We start from the raw sequence: 18,572 nt of genomic DNA on the forward strand, positions 1-18,572 counted from the left end.
TGTGTTTTTACACAAAGCTCCCTGTTACCAAGATAACGAGAATTATCCTTAAGTAGATGTTAGTCAAATTTGGTACCAGCACTGGGACTGCACCAGGACATACTATATTATCTAGAAAGTGCAGTGTAACACTGTCTTATCCTCACAACACTAGCAAAAGTGCATGAGAGGATCACTCTGCTTTACAGAAGGGCAGGCAGACAAGCCAAAAGACATGAAATGATTTGCAATTCATAAATATTTTTTTCCAACACCCCAATGCACTTCTCCCCCAGAGCAAAACCCATCATAGAAAAACACTTTACATGTTCAAGTACCCTCAAAAATTAAACCAATTTAAGTATATGAGTGCGACATGAGCACACACTGATGTATCCTGATGTATTACACCCTGGCGCAGATTTGATGTGACTGATCAAACCCACAGTCTAATAACAGGCATATTTTTAAAGCCATGGCAGTCTCATAGTGACGCCTACCAACTGTATCCAGGTACAATTGCTCAGTATTTCACCCAGGAGTTGTCCTGCAAAGGGGTAAGTGTCTCTGCAAAAGATATAGAAAAAAGTAGAGACACCGAGAAGAATTTTCTTCTTTGCTGGCATCCTACTTTATCTAGAAAAACAAAACTTTTTAATTTTGGTTTGACTTGAGCTACCCTAAGGCCTCTTCTTTTTCCAGCTGGGGAGTTTGTCCAGGCAGCTTCCACACCAAAGACATGGGCGCTGCTCTGAACCCTGACTTTGAGATGCTCTGGATCCAGCTGTGGTCCCAGGAGACAGCAGATGTGCTGTGCTCATCAGTGCATCTGCTCTGGGACCCTGGGATGGCCAGGGGTGCTGTGCCAGTGGCTTTGGCACACTCAGAACAGATGGGACTCACAGAAATTGAATTATTTTGAGTGCACCATTGGCAGTGTTTCCCATTGCCCCACCACTCCCAAACCCCTCACTAAATTGTAGAAGACTTCCCTGGAAATAAACAGTATCAGAGGAGCAACAACACCAGTTCTCCTTAACTTAGCCAGCCTTCGAGACTCCAAGGTTTTGGATAACAAGCCAGGCCAAAGAGAAGTAACTGTTATTTAATATAATTCAATTTACTTTGCTGTAACAGTTCGTATTCATCTATTCTAGCAATAAAATATGTTGTGCAGGACGAAACATTCATCTTTCCTAGAAAGGTCTGGCACACTGAAATTCCTCTTGGTTGGGAAGGAACTTCTTGGAACTGTTTTACACTTATAAATTTACTAATTTGTGCAGATTGGGTAACCAGGAGAATCCCAAGCTTTGACCACATATAGGACACAATGTAAAACTAATCCTCTTGCTCCCTCAATAAATGTGGTTAGTCAATGGCTTGGCAGTGCTCCACCTGGTCAGGGAGGACGAAAACTAATTCACAGTGTAGAGCTGGGCTCTGAAGACAATTCAGTGTAAAGCCAGGGTTAGAGGCTGGAAGAGATTAAGCACCTTTCAGGGGGAAACGCTGCTTTCCATATAGCAAATAGAGGGTATCAAAGGAAGCACAGATGAATCTCGTAATAATAGGAGCTTTTTTCATTTAAATGTTAAGTACAGTTTGCAGAAGAAGATCCTACATACACTGATGCTTGCAGTGAGGTACTACAGAAACTATTCCTCCTGTTATTGCAGCCCTGCAAAAATACTGAATACCGAAAGGTAAGACAGTCCACAGAGAGAAATAACTAAAATGGGCTTGGGACCGTGCAGTGAGAGGCTCTTCAGCTGGAAACAAGCTGTGAAATGGTGAGGATAACGGTGCAGGAAAAAATCCCACAAGGAGCCCTGTGGGGAAGGGGAACAGACTGCCAATGAAGTGGTTAAACCCCAGCCCTGGGATTGTTCAAAGCAAAGCAAGAACACACTGCAGGGAACATTTGTGCAGGCAAGAATAAGGTGCTGTAATAGGGATTTTCCATGAATGCTGTCTGGTACAGTGGAACTGGCTGAAACTTCATCTCATCAGCCCCACCTCTCCTCATGGCTGGTGGCTTCCTTTCAGAACAGTGGTACGTACGGGACACATGAGCATATAGAAGCCAAAACATACCCACGGTGTTTGCAACTTCTGTCTCCTCCTGACAAGCAGGTCAGTGATCCACCAGTTTATGCATGTCAATTTGCAGAGGCCCTCTCCCCAAGGAGATCTCTGGATGGCTTGTCTCTCATATTTATCACACCTGTTTAACCCTGATTCTTCAGGCCTTCACCCAGTAGTAATATTGATTGAAATAGGTCTACAGACACAAAGGTTGTGGAAGGGAGGAGCTCACACAAACGGCCTGATCTTGTTACCAGGCCAGAAATACCTTGGCACTCTGAAGAGGAATATGTTTTTCACTCACAGAGCATTCCCAGCAGCTGCCTCAAACACTGACACGTACCTGGACCTAGACAGTTCCTGAAATGCTTTGCTGAACAGGGAGCTAAGCAAAGCCAGAGCCCTATTTCCAGGGCTTGTGAACAAGGAATGAATCCTACTGGAGTCAATGGTAACTGCCAGCAACATTAGAAGTCAAGTAGTGTGTCTTCTTGAGCAAACAGGTAATAGGGCAACTACCTTAAAACTCTATATCCTTCTCTGCCAGGCAGAGAAGGACCTGGGAGTGATGGTTGATAGTCGGCTGAATATGAGCCAGCAGTGTGCTCAGGTGGCCAAAAAGGCCAACAGCATCCTGGCTTGCATAAGAAACAGTGTGGCCAGCAGGGCTAGGGAGGTGATCGTCCCCCTGTACTCGGCTCTGGTGAGGCTGCACTTCGAGTACTGTGTTCAGTTTTGGGCCCCTCGCTACAAGAAGGACATGGAGGTGCTTGAGCAGGTCCAGAGAAGGGTGACGAAGCTGGTGAGGGGCCTGGAGAACAAGTCCTATGAGGAGCGGCTGAGGGAGCTGGGCTTGTTCAGCCTGGAGAAGAGGAGGCTCAGGGGCGACCTTATCGCTCTCTACAGATACCTTAAAGGAGGCTGTAGCGAGGTGGGGGTTGGCCTGTTCTCCCACGTGCCTGGTGACAGGACGAGGGGGAATGGGCTTAAGTTGCGCCAGGGGAGTTTTAGGTTAGATTTTAGGAAAAACTTCTTTACCGAAAGGGTTTTTAGACACTGGAACAGGCTGCCCAGGGAAGTGGTGGAGTCACCATCCCTGGAAGTCTTTAAAAGACGTTTAGATGTAGAGCTTAGGGATATGGTTTAGTGGGGACTGTTAGCGTTAGGTCAGAGGTAGGACTCGATGATCTTGAGGTCTCTTCCAACCTAGAAATTCTGTGTGATCTGTCTGTGATCTATCAGATAACGACTTCTGTACAAGCAAAGTCCTCATGCTTTCACCTGAAACTCTCTTAAGCAGGACAGTGTTAGAAGACAGGATAGTTAGAAGACAGAACAGCAAGAAAAAGTGGGAACTGCTCAACTCTGTCCCACTGCAGCTAAGGAGATGGTTTGATATCTGGATATACTCTACAGACATACTCATTTTCACTTGTCATGATCTGCAACAGAGGTTTACTTTGTTAGCAGCTGACATCTCCCACGGTTGAGCCCACAGTTACTGCTTTTGGGAGCAGCCCCAGGATGAAGTGCCAGATGGGTTGAGCTGAGAGCTTGCAGGAGACAAAGTCTGTCCGCAGCCTCCTCATGGGATGCACCACACCAGCCCTCTGAACTGGCAGGAAGATCACTTAGTCTAAAACAAACTTAATTTTCAGCATGTTTAGTGATCTGGATTGAGCAAGACTCAATAAAATGAAGACTGGAACCAGCACAAGGTCACTGGAAGATGAGGTGGAAGAGCCGTAGAACTTTTGGGTAGTAATGAGTTGTTTTGCAGGCTCAGCTGCCTCATAGTGCTACAGAACAAGCCCACATCCACATGGGTAACTGGGTTAGTTTGAACCATTAGTAAAGGTGATTTAAAATAATCAGGCAGCTCTGCATTGGAAGTAAACAAGGGCTGTGAAGAATGAATTTCTCCTATTTCCAGTTGTTCCAGATCTATATATCTAGAAGTCCAAGATCTATGTATCCATAGTCCCTCAGCCCCTCCATCAATAATTACTCTTTTTGGTTATCTAACTAGGTATATCCTATGTTGCTTCATAACCTATTTCCAAGTAAAACGATCCCTATAAACAGGTCTTACTCTAGATTTTAAACTGCTCAGTGAAGTCAGCTGTAAATCCAACTGGAGTGGATTAGTGGGAAGCAATTCTGCAGGCACAGAGGACACGCTAACCCTTGCAGGGAGAGGAGGCAGTGATTTCTTCACCCAACTCAGTGCAGCTGAAAGAGTCCATGTCCAGAGCCCAAGAACATCACACAATCCACTTCTGCAATGCCAGGAAATGTAACCTTCTGCTGGAGGTGGTGACTTGTTAAGCCATTCCATAAAGTCCCACAGGAATATATCCTCAGGCAAAAAACAGCACTAAGTTATGTGGGGATGGACTAAGTGGCTGCTGGAGAAGGATTATTTGTGCAAGCTTTATTTACTGGTGTACATTTAATTAAGAGAAAGGAAATATAATATTTTCTATGACTAAAACTAGAATTAAGCAAAGGTACCCAGGGCATAAAATATAGGCATGTGATCTCATAAATCCAAATCTGTAAAATAAATACAAAAATTAAACAAGCCTTGTTTCCAGGAATCAATTGCAACATTTTCATGTTCTATTCAGAAGAGGTGTGCTTGCAGCTTAAAAAAATACATTTTGGTAGGGAGTGGGTGGGTTATTTAAATACCAGAAAGGAAGGAGAGCTTGTTAAGATAAGAATGATGTTGACATAAAATGGATAAGAAGAAGAAATCTGATCATGAACACATTTAGGCTTGTCATTTTTTATTTTTTATCATTACTGTTCTGGATCTAGTTTCTAGTTGAGGGCAGTGAAGTCAACAGCTTAACACCACTTGACCTCCAGCTCGTTTCAGTTCTTAGTAGCAGTTTCCTAGACCAGTTTCTTTCAATGTTGAGTTGGAGTGCAGTGAACTGAAAGAGTCTCACCTCTGAAAGTACCTGTGCACCCTTTGGGGTGAAATTCAGAAGTGCAGACTCTAACGCTGTGGACTTTCAGATACTTCTTTCTTTATCAGGTAATGCATATGGTACAACCAAAGCTCCAAACTCTGGGTTGTTCTAGGCTAGCCTTTCAAAACTTACTCAGTGCTGAAATTCTGAGTGAGATTTTCCATGCTTCTCCATACTTTCAAATGCTGTAACTGCACTACAGGCTAGAAGGTTCAAAACTTCATGGTAGGTCCTGTATTATAATGTTACAAATGACAAGCCTTGAAGTATTTACTTCATGAGAGTATTTACTCTCATGACTACTCATCTGCCTTTCAATGTTACAGGGCAGGGAGAGTACTGGGAAGAGCTGAGGTTCTTGGCCCTTCTCTGCAAGTCACTCCATAGTGACACCAGCATCTCCAGGGGACCATCCTAGGATCTGGGATGTAGAGCACAAACAGCCATGAGCCCAACTGTGTAGCTGTTACCCTCTTTGGTTATACATCAGAGAAGAACATACAACATCAGAACTGCTAAAGGCAAAATCAAAGGGGCTATTGCTCCTCTCTCCCTTCCCCATTATCACCTCACCTCTTCCTCCTCCCTTGTAAACCTGCTCCAGGTAGCTGACACATTTGCTTATCTTCTACCATGAAACACTTTTTAAAAACAAGCAATTTCCCATGAAGGAGAATTTTTCCCAGGGGACTGGACAAAAACAACAAAATAACTCCCCAAGGAATCACAGAACATTTTCTCCAACTTCAGAGCAACGTGAAAATTAGGCACACCAAAGCTCTCTGAATCACATACATTTCCAATTTTGAAGACAATGAGACAATAAGCATGGAATATCTGGTAACAACATTATTCAGTGCACAACTGGAACATCCTCAGACAGATTTGTGATGAGAACCTAGCTAGATATCCTGTGTGGGACAGCTGACAGGAAGGAGTAGCATAGAGGGAATATATAATTATATATATTATATATAATTATAGAGGGAATATATAATAAATAAAAGATAAAATAACAGGCAATCCCCCAGTCTTGGGAAAGAGATGAAGGCAGCATCAAGTAAGGACCAAGAGGAGTGAAGTGTAACAAGGTCATCTCCAAAGAAGCAGAAAACCATCCAGATTTCATTTTTTTCAACCAATTGAATCTTTTTGCAGTGATTACTCCAAGAATTAAGTTTAGAACTGGATTAAGAACTACATCAGATTTGGGGTAACAACCAGAATAGCTCGTGATTTTGACCACCGGGGGGCTCCCAGGTTTCATAAATGCATATGGAAACCTTCTGAGAAAGGCTAGAAATAGATCATGAAGCATGGAAGATGAAAGCCATGGAGTGGCATCCTTAGTTCAGACTGGATGCCTGCTAGACCAGCTGAAATGAACAAAAGGAACTATTTTCCTGAAGACTTCTTTATTGCCATAATAGGAACACTAAAAAATGTCGGGTCTTATTTCTTCTAGTGTTACCATTAAGGAGAAACTTTGAAATCAAATGGTTTTTTCATAGTGGATAATGTCTGGACATTACTTTTTTCTCACGTGAGAGAGGACCATCAACATCTGACCAGCCTGCAGCCCACACAGAGTGGACAGCATGCCAGAAGATAAAACACCAACTGTGACCTGTTTCATAGAATCATTTACGTAGGAAAAGATCCTTAAGATAATCAAGTCCAACCATCAGCCTGACACTACCAAGTCCACCACTAAACCACATTGCTAACCATCATATCCACGTCTCTTATACACTTCCAGGGACAGTGACTCCCCCACTTTCCTGGGCAGCCTGTCCCAGCACCTAGCCACCCTTCCTATGAAGAAATTCCTCCTAAAACCCAATCTAAACCTCCTCTGGTGCAACATGAGGCCATTTTCTCGTATCCCCATTTATACTGTCCTTTTCTATAGATCTTTCAAGTGCGGCCAGGGAATGCACTACAGACCATGAATTCACCCAGAGATCCTTGGCCACAGGAAGGCATTTGTGGTCAAGGCAGTGGAGCATCCGATAAAGTGAGAGGGGCAGTGAGAATTGTTCATGTGGTTGCATGACAGAGGAGAAAGAGAACAGTGCAGTTGCTGTTGACCCTGAAGTTCCCCAGAACGCCACACCCATGCACCCCAAAACACATCCCAACAGCCAGCTATCAGTAGAGAAAGAACTAAAAGCACAAATGACAATATATATCAGGAAGAGGGCATGTGAAACTACAGCCATCACACCATCCTAGGGAATTTGTCAGACAAAAAGGGGTGGAGGAGATGGTCTGACACAATTCCCACTGAAGTCAATGCTGAGACAGTTCCCAGCCTCTGACTTAGCTGGACTGAACTCAAAATTCACATTCCCAGAGGAGAAAATATTTACATTATTCATAGAAAAATGGTATTTTGTCAGTTGTTAGTAACTGACTAGTTGGTCAAGGCCTGCGTGGAGAACTTCTGGTTGACATCCTACCTTCAATGACATTAAATGCCTCCTTGCAAAGCTACATGCACAGGCAGAAGTCACTTCCAAAACCACTCTGAAGAGGGTTTTCACCTGCAAAAGCTGGTCCCATGGGTTTAATTGTACTATAGGAGAAACTGGAGATACATCCACATCTTTTCCTCTTGCAGGAGTGTGCAAAACCTGACAGAATTAAAAGCTAGAAGAGCTGGCAACAATCCCTTCTGTAGAGAGGTGCATATGCACAGAAATTGCACTGGCTAGGCTAGTGCCAGAGCTGTTTGGAGACAGTGAACAGATCAAAGCTGGAAGTAAACAGGAAGGCCAGGAAAAAAAAATAGTAGTGATAAATAAAGAGATAAGATAGGAAGATGCACACTTCAGGAGACAGAAGATGCAGAATATTTTGAAGGTCCAGGAGATGCTGAAGGGAACAGGAGCTGGAGAAGATTTATTTGGCTGGTCTATAAAGTCCCTATTCTCCCCGCATCTTCTGATAGATCAATTCTTCACATACAACAGATGAAATAGTTCCCTACTTTCTGCACAGGAAACAGAAAACTTCTCAGGAAAACATCCTCTGAAAAGGATTTCCTCCTTTTCTATTGAGGGTTTATGATAACAAATATTCCCACCTCTTTTCTAGTAAATTCCAGTTTTAGGGTCAATCAGTTACAGCTGTGCTAATCCACGATCACTAACTTCTTTGCCTGTTGATCTCTCTCCATGGTGAAACCTGCAGATGAAACCAGGGTGACCTCCACCTGCCTTTCCCTACCGCATTTAGAAAGCAGTGGGACAAGGTAAGGCTCCAGAACAACAATGCACAAACTGTGGATGCTAATAGCAGGGTAGAGATCTCAATTTGTGAAGGCTGGTCTGAGGAGGTTACATTCCAAACTTTTGATTTGTAAAAGCAAAGAAAGCTGTGGTTTCATTTACTGCAGTTGACTGCAGCAATGCTGCTTTTTATGTCAACATACATTTTAGTAAATGTTAGTTTGTACTCTGTAGTGATGGGCTGTTTGCGGTAACCTTGGGAATAGCACTCTTATCTTATATTTACACAACAAGTGCAAAGAAACGAGATTAGGTATTTTTCCACAATGTTTAAAGTGTCTTTTTTTTTTTTTTTTTTCTCCTGTCTTGAACTTTAAACATTTCAAACATGTATGGCCCCACTTGGAAGATGTACAGTTAACTTGGTACTAATCATTTGCTGGCAGGTCTGTCCTGACCAGAGAATACTCTTATTAGCATTGAATGTACTGTGTGTGTCTCAGGTCAAGTGCAACGGCTGTGTGGGACTGGAGCAAGGGACATGGAAACTAGAGTCACAGAAAAATTTTTCTCATGCTGCTTAGCACCAGGAGCAGCATCTCCTCCATCTCCCACAGAGAGCAGCTGAGCTAAGCAGAACTGCTCTATGATGCAAATTTAAAGTTAATTAAAGACATTTGGGGTGGATGTGAAACTTAAGTGAAGGATCACTGCAACATCAGCTTCAGCTGCTACAAATCCCTGTCTTTTTGGCTAGATCTTGCACTCTGTCCTCACTGCATAGGCCCCAACCCTGCCAGAACTCATGTGCTGCTACTGCAACCAGTGACAACTTCAGAGGGGAACTCCTTCAACTTTCCTGAAAAGCTTTCTGTTTTCTGGCTCTGTGCAGAAAAAGTAGGGAACTATTTCATCTGTTGTACGTGAAGAACTGGTCTATCAGAAGAGGCTGGATGGAGGGGGAAGGAACAGGAACTTTAGAGATCCTCCAAATAAATCTTCTCCAGCCCCCATTCCCTTCTGCCAGCATCTCCTGGACCTTTTCCACCTTCTGTCTCCTGAAACGGGCAACTTCCTATCTTTAGGAAGATCTCTATAACTGCTGCCGTTTTTCTGGCCTTCCTTCATTTGTTAAAATCTTCATGACCTGCAGCAGACCAGCTGTTTGCACATGAAGCACTGAGAAGCTGGAAACAGGCTTGTTTTGTAGCAGCCCCCAGGGACACAGTGACACTGGCCAATTAAACATGGATATTTACATGTAACTTATATGATACCCCCGTGAATACTGGCAAACCTTCACAAGATGGCACAGACCTAATAGTTTTATTTTAAATTTTTTCTCATTCCTTGAGCTCAAAGTGCTTTATAGCATTGTACAAACAGATCTTCCATTACCAAAACTGTCAATACCCAAGCAAGTGCAGAAACAGTTTAACGCTGCATCTAACACCACAAAGGGACTAAAGACTGGGAATGAAGAGCAGAGAATTAACAGCAAACAGAGAGTATGTATCTAATCAAACTGTTAGCTGACCAGGAGAGAATAATAATTAATAATAATCAGTGGTAATTATGTTAGCTCTGTGAGTACAGGATGGTGTCCTTTGCTATAGTTTTGCCATCTTAACCATACCCTACCTTTGGTCAGGTTACTTGACCTGTTCTCAGTGCTTATCTACTACTGATTTTAATTCCATTCTGGTATGCGATTGTGAAAAAGGGGTTAAAAAAAGTAACAGTTTCCCTTAGCAGGGATATTCCAGTTGCATAACTACCTCCAGAGGATTTTTTCCCAGAGCAAAAGAACTTTGTTAGGTGTGCAGAACACCTACGGCTTTTGTTGCCTTGACAATTGCTCAACTGAACTGCCTCTAACTCATTAAACAAGCCCCACATTTACATTACCAATTGCAAACAGTAATTACCCAAACCCTCAAAACTGGTGTTTGCCTGACAGACAAATTCAGTGCTTGTTCTCCTCAGTGGACCTCTTCCAGAAACCAAAGTAATATCAAGAAAGGAAACATGCAACAGAAGCAAACAGTATTTCAGATTTTCAGAATGCTCAAACATGAACGGAAAGCAGAGGGGTTCCTTCCTACACGCTGCCCTCAGCTAACATTCGCCCCGATGAATACGAAAGGGAAATTACAAGTTTGCTTTAAAAAGTCTGTTGTTCCTACAGAGCCTGTATTGCTTAGGGGGATTTACAAGGCTTTAGCTTTGCACTGGAGCTTTTTTGTTGATAAGACATCTTTCAACAAGAAAAAAGAACATGCAATTCACAGAGGTCACCACAAACATTCCCCAGCACAGCTACTTCTGCCAGCATGGTAAAATAAAACAGCAATACCATACAGCAGCATGGGGCCAAGGGCTGAAGAGAAGTAAGTAGAGCAGAAATTCCCAGTATTTATTCTCGCAGCAAGCAACTGAGTAAAAAAAAAATAATAATAATAAAAAAATAAAAATCACACTTGCCTACACACTAATCATTCCTTAGTGAAACTGAGACAGTTAAACCAGCTCTCCCAACAAATTTTAGTAACTGTATTTCAGAAGCAAATTTGTCTAAGCACATGAAGAAAATATCTTTCAGAGCTTAAATATTCTGTTGATATAAATATCATCTTATTCTGAAAGAAAATAAAGGAACTGCTCCTTGAAGCTGTATTAAGAAAAACAAACTAAAAAAAAGCAACTGATGGATGTCAAAGCACCACAGTAGTGGTGGTCTTGGGTTTAGTTTATGAATAATCACATTGCTAAAGTCAGTGTTGGAGAAGTTAAGTCTTAACTGAAGACTTTTAAATCCAGAGGAAATACCCTTTGTAGCAGATGTAAGAATGTAAAGTTTATCATGGCAGGAAGCCCTGCCAAAAGCTTACAGAAAAATATTTCTGTGCTACCAGACAACCACAAGAGACAATTTTTAAGTTGCAAGAATAGGATGTTTCCCAAAGCTGTATGTAGTTATCAGAATTTCCATCCTAACATTTTGGGGGGGATTTTAGAGCACTTGTATTTGGTGCTCTTCTCATTTAAACAGAATTTGGCACCTAGCATAATAAGACTTCATCCTACTGGTCAGAAGAACTAAAATATTGTGATGATAAATCATCAGTGTTAACATGACTAATTCTGGTTTACCACTTTCTATTAGATGGATGCTACACGGATATAAGTTGCTAAAATTGTGGCAGATTAATTTTACTTAAGAGACCTGACTACTCATCTGTGTACATGGCTGAGATGTTTTCCACCCCTTCACACTTTCCTCCTACATTTGCAGCCAGCCCTCCAAGAGAAAACAGATGCAAACCACTTTGGAATAGAGAGATAACTCTGCAACCCCAAATGATGGCTTTGTAATAGTCACCAGTTGTTTCAGCCTTATTCTTTTTCCAAATCCCTCAACAAGTATTCTATACAATAATTTGTCTTTTACATCTTCTAACTACACAACCATACACATACCATACACTTTGTATAAAAACTGTCCAAGCCCAATCAGGCCTTATCTAGATACCAGTATAGAACAGCATCTTTTCCATTAGCTTGGGATTGTGCCATCGGTGACGTGTTAAGGGCTTGCCACAATTATGAGACTGCATCTGCACAGAAGTAACCAGCAAAGACTTGGCTTGCTTGACCAGATGATGGATGTAAATCACATGCACTGCATAGGGGTCACATGCAGTTACATATGTGCAATCAGGCCAAGAAGGTTCCTTTGGGAATGGGGGTTGGCATTAGGACTTGGACTCAGCCTCAGATTAGGGGAAAGCTCTGCACATTCTGACCATTAGAAATACATGCAGAAAATCAGACTTTCTTCTCCTAGTTAACAGCCCATTGCTGGGGTTTTTGGCAATGCCACCTCCTTCCACACTGACCTTATCTCAGCTTCCTTTGAAGCCAAAACAAAGAACAACAGAGAAGGGATTCCCAGGCACCATCCCAGGCCAGCAGTGGGGGAGGAGGGATGTGACACAGCCCAATGGATAACAGTGGATGGATGTTGTTAGCTCATACCCTCCCAGAGCCCAAGACCAGGGCCAAGTGGCCCCAAGTGTAGGGTTCTCCTGGTGAGCTTGTGACACCAACCTACCTCCTTTTCCAGCTCTGCCCCTACAGCAAAACCTAACCAGTAATTACTACTGCAGATGCCTGCTTTATGCTCTCACTGCTGACTACTGGGGCAGGGCACCTGGGCTCCTGTCATTCCTCTTACCAGAAAACCTAAACTCTTGAGAAAGGTGAATGTGAAAAATCTGGCAGCACTCAGCTGTTAACAAGTCCCTCTGAATGTCCCTGTGAAAGGAAATCAAAAGACATTAAAAAAACTGAATGTGTGGTTTATTATATTTAAGATGCTATTTGTCTATAGGGTTTAAATATGTCTGTCACATAGTCAACAGTAAATGAATGTAATTTTACATGTTCAGTATTTTGATACAAAGTACAGGACTACAACTGTGGTAAAGGAGCATGGGAAATTAATATTTCCTTGATTCACGTATCAAATCCTGCAGCACCACTTAAAAGCTTGGAGTAAGGACAAGCTGCAGTATTACAAGCGCTACTAAATAAACCAAGAGACATACCTATATTAAACATTAGAGAAACAAAACAAATGACACAAGGGTTTAATATTTAAGATTTGATACAGGATTAAAATACTAATATTTTTAATGTCCTGGTTTCAAATTAATAAATATAAAAACAATATAAAAATATACACCAGTTGATAAAAGGATGCACTGAGTAAGGTTAGAAAGCTAAATTTCACTTTCAAACGTATGCAGGTATGTCTTTAGGGAGAGGATTTCTGTGTAGCTGCGACTGGTCTTTCGGAAGAAGTCCAAGCTTGTGAGCTGCTCGATGTCACGCACCCGCGCAGTGTGCATCTTAAGAAGATCTTCAACCCACTTTGATTCATCCTCCATGCTCTGAAAAAAAAAAAAAAAAGAAAAAGAAAAGTTCATAAAATGCAATGTCACAAATCAACTCTTAAGGAAAGGTAAGTTTTCTAAACATCAGGTTGATTTGAACAATCTCTGTAATCTGTTCAAAAACAACTCAGGTAAATGAGTTCAAAGAAAACAGATTTGAGACTTCACAGGAAAGATGAAGTTTTATTTTGGGAACCATTTAGGACAGAGGGAGACAAGGACCATAGTCGTCTGAGAAAAGCTGGCCCCCATGTTGCAGGTGTTTCAGAAGAACAGCCATATACTTTTAGAAAGCCACCACATATTTTTTTATGTCTCAGAAAGAGCTCCATATTGATCAACTGTTCTGCATCACCAAAGCCCAAATTCTAGGCTGCTTACCTTTGAACCTTACCCCTAAATACATTCTCATCTGATCATCATCTAACACAGTAACACAGTATTATTTTAATCCTTCCACCTTACTGTTAGTAGACCTTTATGATCCATTACACAGTTGGGACATTTGTAGCTGTAAAGTCCTGTTATTAAAACATACGTATTATTCATGATAGAAAAAAAATAAAACAAACAAACAAAAAAAACCTTTCACTAATCATTTCCCAATATGAAAAACAATCAGGAAGGTGCTGCCAGAGTGACGGGGTTGGGTTGCATGGATGTAATCTCCCTTAGGGAACTGCTCCAAGAGACGCAGGGAGCCACTGTACCAGCTCCCTGCTGCACACCTTGTGCCAGCTCCAGCGTGTGTTGGAGCCATCCACAACCTAATTTAGCTCACTAAAAAAAAAAAAAAATCAGAAAAACCAACCCTGCAAAACCCTGCAGTTACAGGTTGTTTGAGTTGAACCAGCCCGGTGACATGTCCCAGCCAACCCTGGGGACTGCTTGGTGGTGAGCAGACATGGGAAAAGCACTGAACAAACAGGACTTTTCCCCCGCTGGCCTCACAAGCTGGTACGTCTGTACCACAGTTGGGACACACATTAGAAATGGAGAGGTTGTACCTTGGGGCATTTGGACCCTGTGTACCTGGAAATATTGCTGATACAATTCTTCTTTCCGGGCTTGCTCCTGAAATAAGTCTCTGACTGTCTCAGAGGAGGTTCTCCTTCAAAACAATCCTTCTGCCGATAAAAACTAAGCCAGCCATGCCAGAACCTACCCAAAGCAGTAGATGTACCACAGACTAGGCTGTGGGTCACTCTGTAAAGGCCAGGCGGGTGAGCCTGATCATTTGCACAGAGAGAACATGAAGTACCAGTTAAGTCACAACCAGCTGCTCTAAAGCAAACATCCATGACCCAGTCAACACTCATCTGTTTTGAAGCTTTTCAGCTCCAAAACCACTTTCCTCTGCATGCTGGTAGCAATCTGAGGCCCCAAACCATGTCTGGAGCATGAAAACAGAGATGTAGATTAAAAGGGAAAAGAAGGGAACATTCTCCACAGCCTGTGACACCATGCTCCAGGAACACCGTGTGGCATCATGTGGCCACAGGAAATCCCCAGTTAAACCGATCACACTGCTGGTCTGTACATTGATCTCAACGAAGTTAAATGCAATCACTGTGGCATTTCTCTTGTCTTCAAGACTTTCTCCTGTACAGGAAACCTGCATTTGGCAGAACTCAGAGGAAAGTCCCATTGCTTCATAGCTCAGTCTTTCAAATATGAGGACAAGTCACAGAATCACACACAGAATCACAGAATTTTCTAGGTTGGAAGAGACCTCAAGATCATCGAGTCCAACCTCTGACCTAACGCTAACAGTCCCCACTAAACCATTTCCCTAAGCTCTACATCTAAACGTCTTTTGAAGACTTCCAGGGATGGTGACTCCTAAGAGTTTGCAAAAGAACTGCAATATGAATAAATCACAGGATCATGAGGATGGTTTTAAACCAAGTCCAGGAACATAGCATTTGCATGAGCTTAGAAGATCAGTCAACGGGTCTGATTTTGTTTCAAGAACTGGTCAAATTTTGTTTCTTGCATTTCATAACTGGCCCATGAAATGACATGTCCAACAGCACAGATTCTAAGCACAGTGATCAACTAACATGGTATTGTATTACTGCAGAACAACAAATGAAGTGTGTAAATTGAAAATGAGTTTTATCCATCAGTTTATCGATCTGTGGATTTATCCATGCAGTTTTATCCATCTGTGCTTGTTAGTCTCACCTCAGTACTACAGCAGGTCTTAGAAGGAAAAAAACAACTATTAAGAACATGGAGACAAATAGAGATATACAATAAATTATAAAGTTAACATAAAATCCATTTGAAAAGATGCCAGATATTCTAGATAAAAGAACTGCTGTGATATCCATTTCTCTGAATATCAAGTTGTTAGCTAGAAAGCTGAAGATGCCCAGAATGTGGATAGGTGGTTGAGGAACTTGCTCATTGAAAGGAAAATTTAAAGTTTCTGCTGAAAAGGAAATAGGGGCCTGTAGGAAGCTTCCAACAGTTCCTCCAGCTTTGATCTTGGAAAGGATTTTATTTAATATTTTCTTACGTGCTTTTTGTGCCAAGATCATTAGTTTGCTACTAAAAAACAATTGGAAGCTCTGATCAATGCAGAGGAAGACTGGAATGCCATACTGTAGGATGCAGATGGGGGAATCCCTGGTATGGTGTGAAATTGTGTTATCCAAATTGTTTGGCAAGAATTTCTGCTATGCTGGGAGTTTTTCATGTGAAATAGCAGATAGGAGAATTGTTTCTGGATGTGCTGGTTTATTACAGGATATTGTGAACTACCAATAATACATCTATGAGAAAATAGAATCCTAGATAATATCAGGAGTTGTGTGAAGTAGAAAGAAAAACATTTCCATTTTGAGATCTCAGCTGGAATACTTTATCTCATTCGTGTTCCAAAAAAAAAAAAAAAAATCAGACTGGAAAAGATACACGGGAAGGCTACTGAAATGATCATTCTCTCTTACAAGAAGAGCAAAAAAGATCCTGGGTCACCCATGAATAGAGAAAAGTGTATGCCTTGAGAATCGTCATAAATCACCAGCAGGGGTAAATCCCAAAGAAGACCAGTGAAGGGCTATTTAAGCCATAGAAAAATGTTGACATAAGAAGAAATGGGTATAACCTCACCATGAATAAACATAGTTTGGAGATGGAACAAATTCTAATGAGAGGAGTAGTGGTGTTCTCCAACGGCCATGTGAAGAAAACGTGTGAAACAAGAGCAGAGTAGGGGAAAGCTAATATTTCTTCACATCTGAAAAGAAAGCTGTGGAGAGGTTAAGGGAAAATTCTTATATTATCCCACGCATTTCATCCGTGAACTACGTGAGGTTTTACACAGTCACTTCTTTGAATAAATCAGATGGAATACCATGTGCAAAAGTAAGACTGAAACTCTATCAGAATGACAAAATTTTGCCTAACCAAATTTTCGCTCAAGAGCTAATTTTAAATATTTCTGGAGTGTTACTTTACTATGTCAAGCAGAGAGCAATATTCACTAATGACCTTTTAGAAGTGCTGCAGTTGCACCCAGAACAGTAAATACAAATTCAATAGGTAGCATGACCTACAAAGAAAAGAAGCCTGAGTTGGAATGTAGGAAATCAAAGAGCAAAAAAGGCCACTATTCTATGCATTTCATAAAAAATGATTTCAGCAGCTTAAAAGCACAATGACACACAATATAGGGAAAAGAAAATATCACATATGGGCAGAAATACAAGGACAGATAACTGCCAGACAGTAACTTCCAGATCACCAACTAGACCTTGATTCAGACAAAGGCAATCCAGGAAAAAAATTTAAAAAATAAATTAAAAAAAAAAAAAAAAAAAAAAGCACAATGAAATATATGTAGGACTTTCTAAGCCTTCTGGTAGAAGACATCTCTGCCCAAAGCAGCTAAGAGTCTAAACAGAAGGAAGCCAGAACGGCTCAAGAGAGAGGGGTACTGCTCCAAAAGCGTGGTTTTGAAAAGAGTGACCTGAAAGCAGGCGATGTTTGATGAATGAGAAAGAAACAGTGTTCCAGGTGAATTGTGTACAGAGTTGGAATGACTATTTCTGCTTGTAGCTGGAATAGGAGTCTTAACTTTTTGTGCCAATACAAAATTCATAACATTAATGCGTTCATTCAGGAAACAGACTCCTGGCAGCCTATAGTGAGGCGTCTGTGTGCAGGAATCCGCACAGCTGTGTAATGGGAGAACAAGTTCAGGCGGAAGGACAAGTCTAAATACAGCTGCCTGGGAGCACTGCTGTCCTTGCAGAGCGCCAGAACCCGTAGGGACCCGACTGGCTCTCCTGCCACACAATCAGCTACAGAGCGTTTGCGTTGCTTTCTGCAGCTCTGACCAAACTGAAGCCTTTGTACCTCACCAAGTTTTCTACACTGTAAGATTTTTCATCCCAAAAGATGATAGGAAGGGAACAAGGAGGGTGTCTGGTCACCTCTGTTCTCTGGTAAAGAGAATCCAAACTCTTCCCTGGAATCAAGACATGGGCTGGAAACAGCAAGAGCTGCCGGCACTCCACCTTCAGCAGGTTTCAGCGTATAGTTTTAATATTGTGTGGGTTGGATGTAATCATGCTGTCTGATGCATCCAGACTGCCACAGTAGACAGATTATATTGTACCTGCGTATGGAAATAGACCTCCATAAAAACATCAGGCTGGCTGCCAGGACAATACATCTACGCACACAGCCCTTCCCAACCTGCTCTGAGGTTACTCTGACAGTGTCTGCCAAAATATAGAAGCCCACAGGTTGTTTACTGCCAACCTACTGTATGTCAGTTCTTCCAGACAATTTTAGGTTCAGTAGTAGTTCCATGTTTTCTCTGATACTTCTATTTGTCACGGAGGAGTGCTCTTGTCCAGTGAGTTGAACGTGACACTTAATAGAGTCACTACCCCATGCTTTCATTTAAGACATCAGTGAGCACTAGCATCTAACAAGAATGGGAATTCACATTTCTCAGGGACTATTCACCATTGGGCAACAGCAAGGCAACAGAACTTACATTGCAGCTCTCATCATTGTCAGGCCGGTGGGGAAGAATATATGAGAGAACGGAGAGTGGTCCATCACACTTGTCAGCTGGCTGAGTGAAATCTAAGCAGCTGGTTATGATGGCGTAGTAATGAGTAGGAACAGGGATGGCACTGCCTTCCACAAACCTGGGAAAGTAAAGCAAACATTTGTACACAAAGGACTAATCTGTTTGGAAGAAGGATTACACAAACAGTGCGGTCTTTCCTTCCCTATGCGTGAGGAAACATGTACTTTGTTGAGATGTGTGTGATTCCTGAGCTCTATCTGAAAATGAGCGTTTCAGT

At 41.9% G+C, this 18,572-nt stretch overlaps 1 protein-coding gene across 10 annotated transcripts in view; it reads right to left on the reverse strand.

The window, feature by feature from the left end:
* Positions 1–12,626: 12,626 nt before the first annotated feature.
* Positions 12,627–18,572, reverse strand: part of ENPP2 (ectonucleotide pyrophosphatase/phosphodiesterase 2) — a 72,185-nt gene continuing 66,239 nt past the window's right edge. For all 10 annotated transcript variants that reach the window (XM_084511287.1, XM_084511283.1, XM_084511281.1 and 7 more), the window contains 2 exons: positions 18,257–18,413; positions 12,627–13,236 (listed from right to left, as the gene is read on the reverse strand). In XM_084511287.1, the coding sequence (XP_084367413.1) occupies positions 13,066–13,236; positions 18,257–18,413 (328 nt within the window). In that variant the 3' untranslated portion in view covers positions 12,627–13,065. The remainder of the gene's footprint in view (positions 13,237–18,256; positions 18,414–18,572) is intronic.

Source organism: Aythya ferina, assembly GCF_964211825.1.
Source record: "Aythya ferina genome assembly, chromosome: 2".
In the NCBI taxonomy this organism is placed as follows: Eukaryota; Metazoa; Chordata; class Aves; order Anseriformes; family Anatidae; genus Aythya; species Aythya ferina.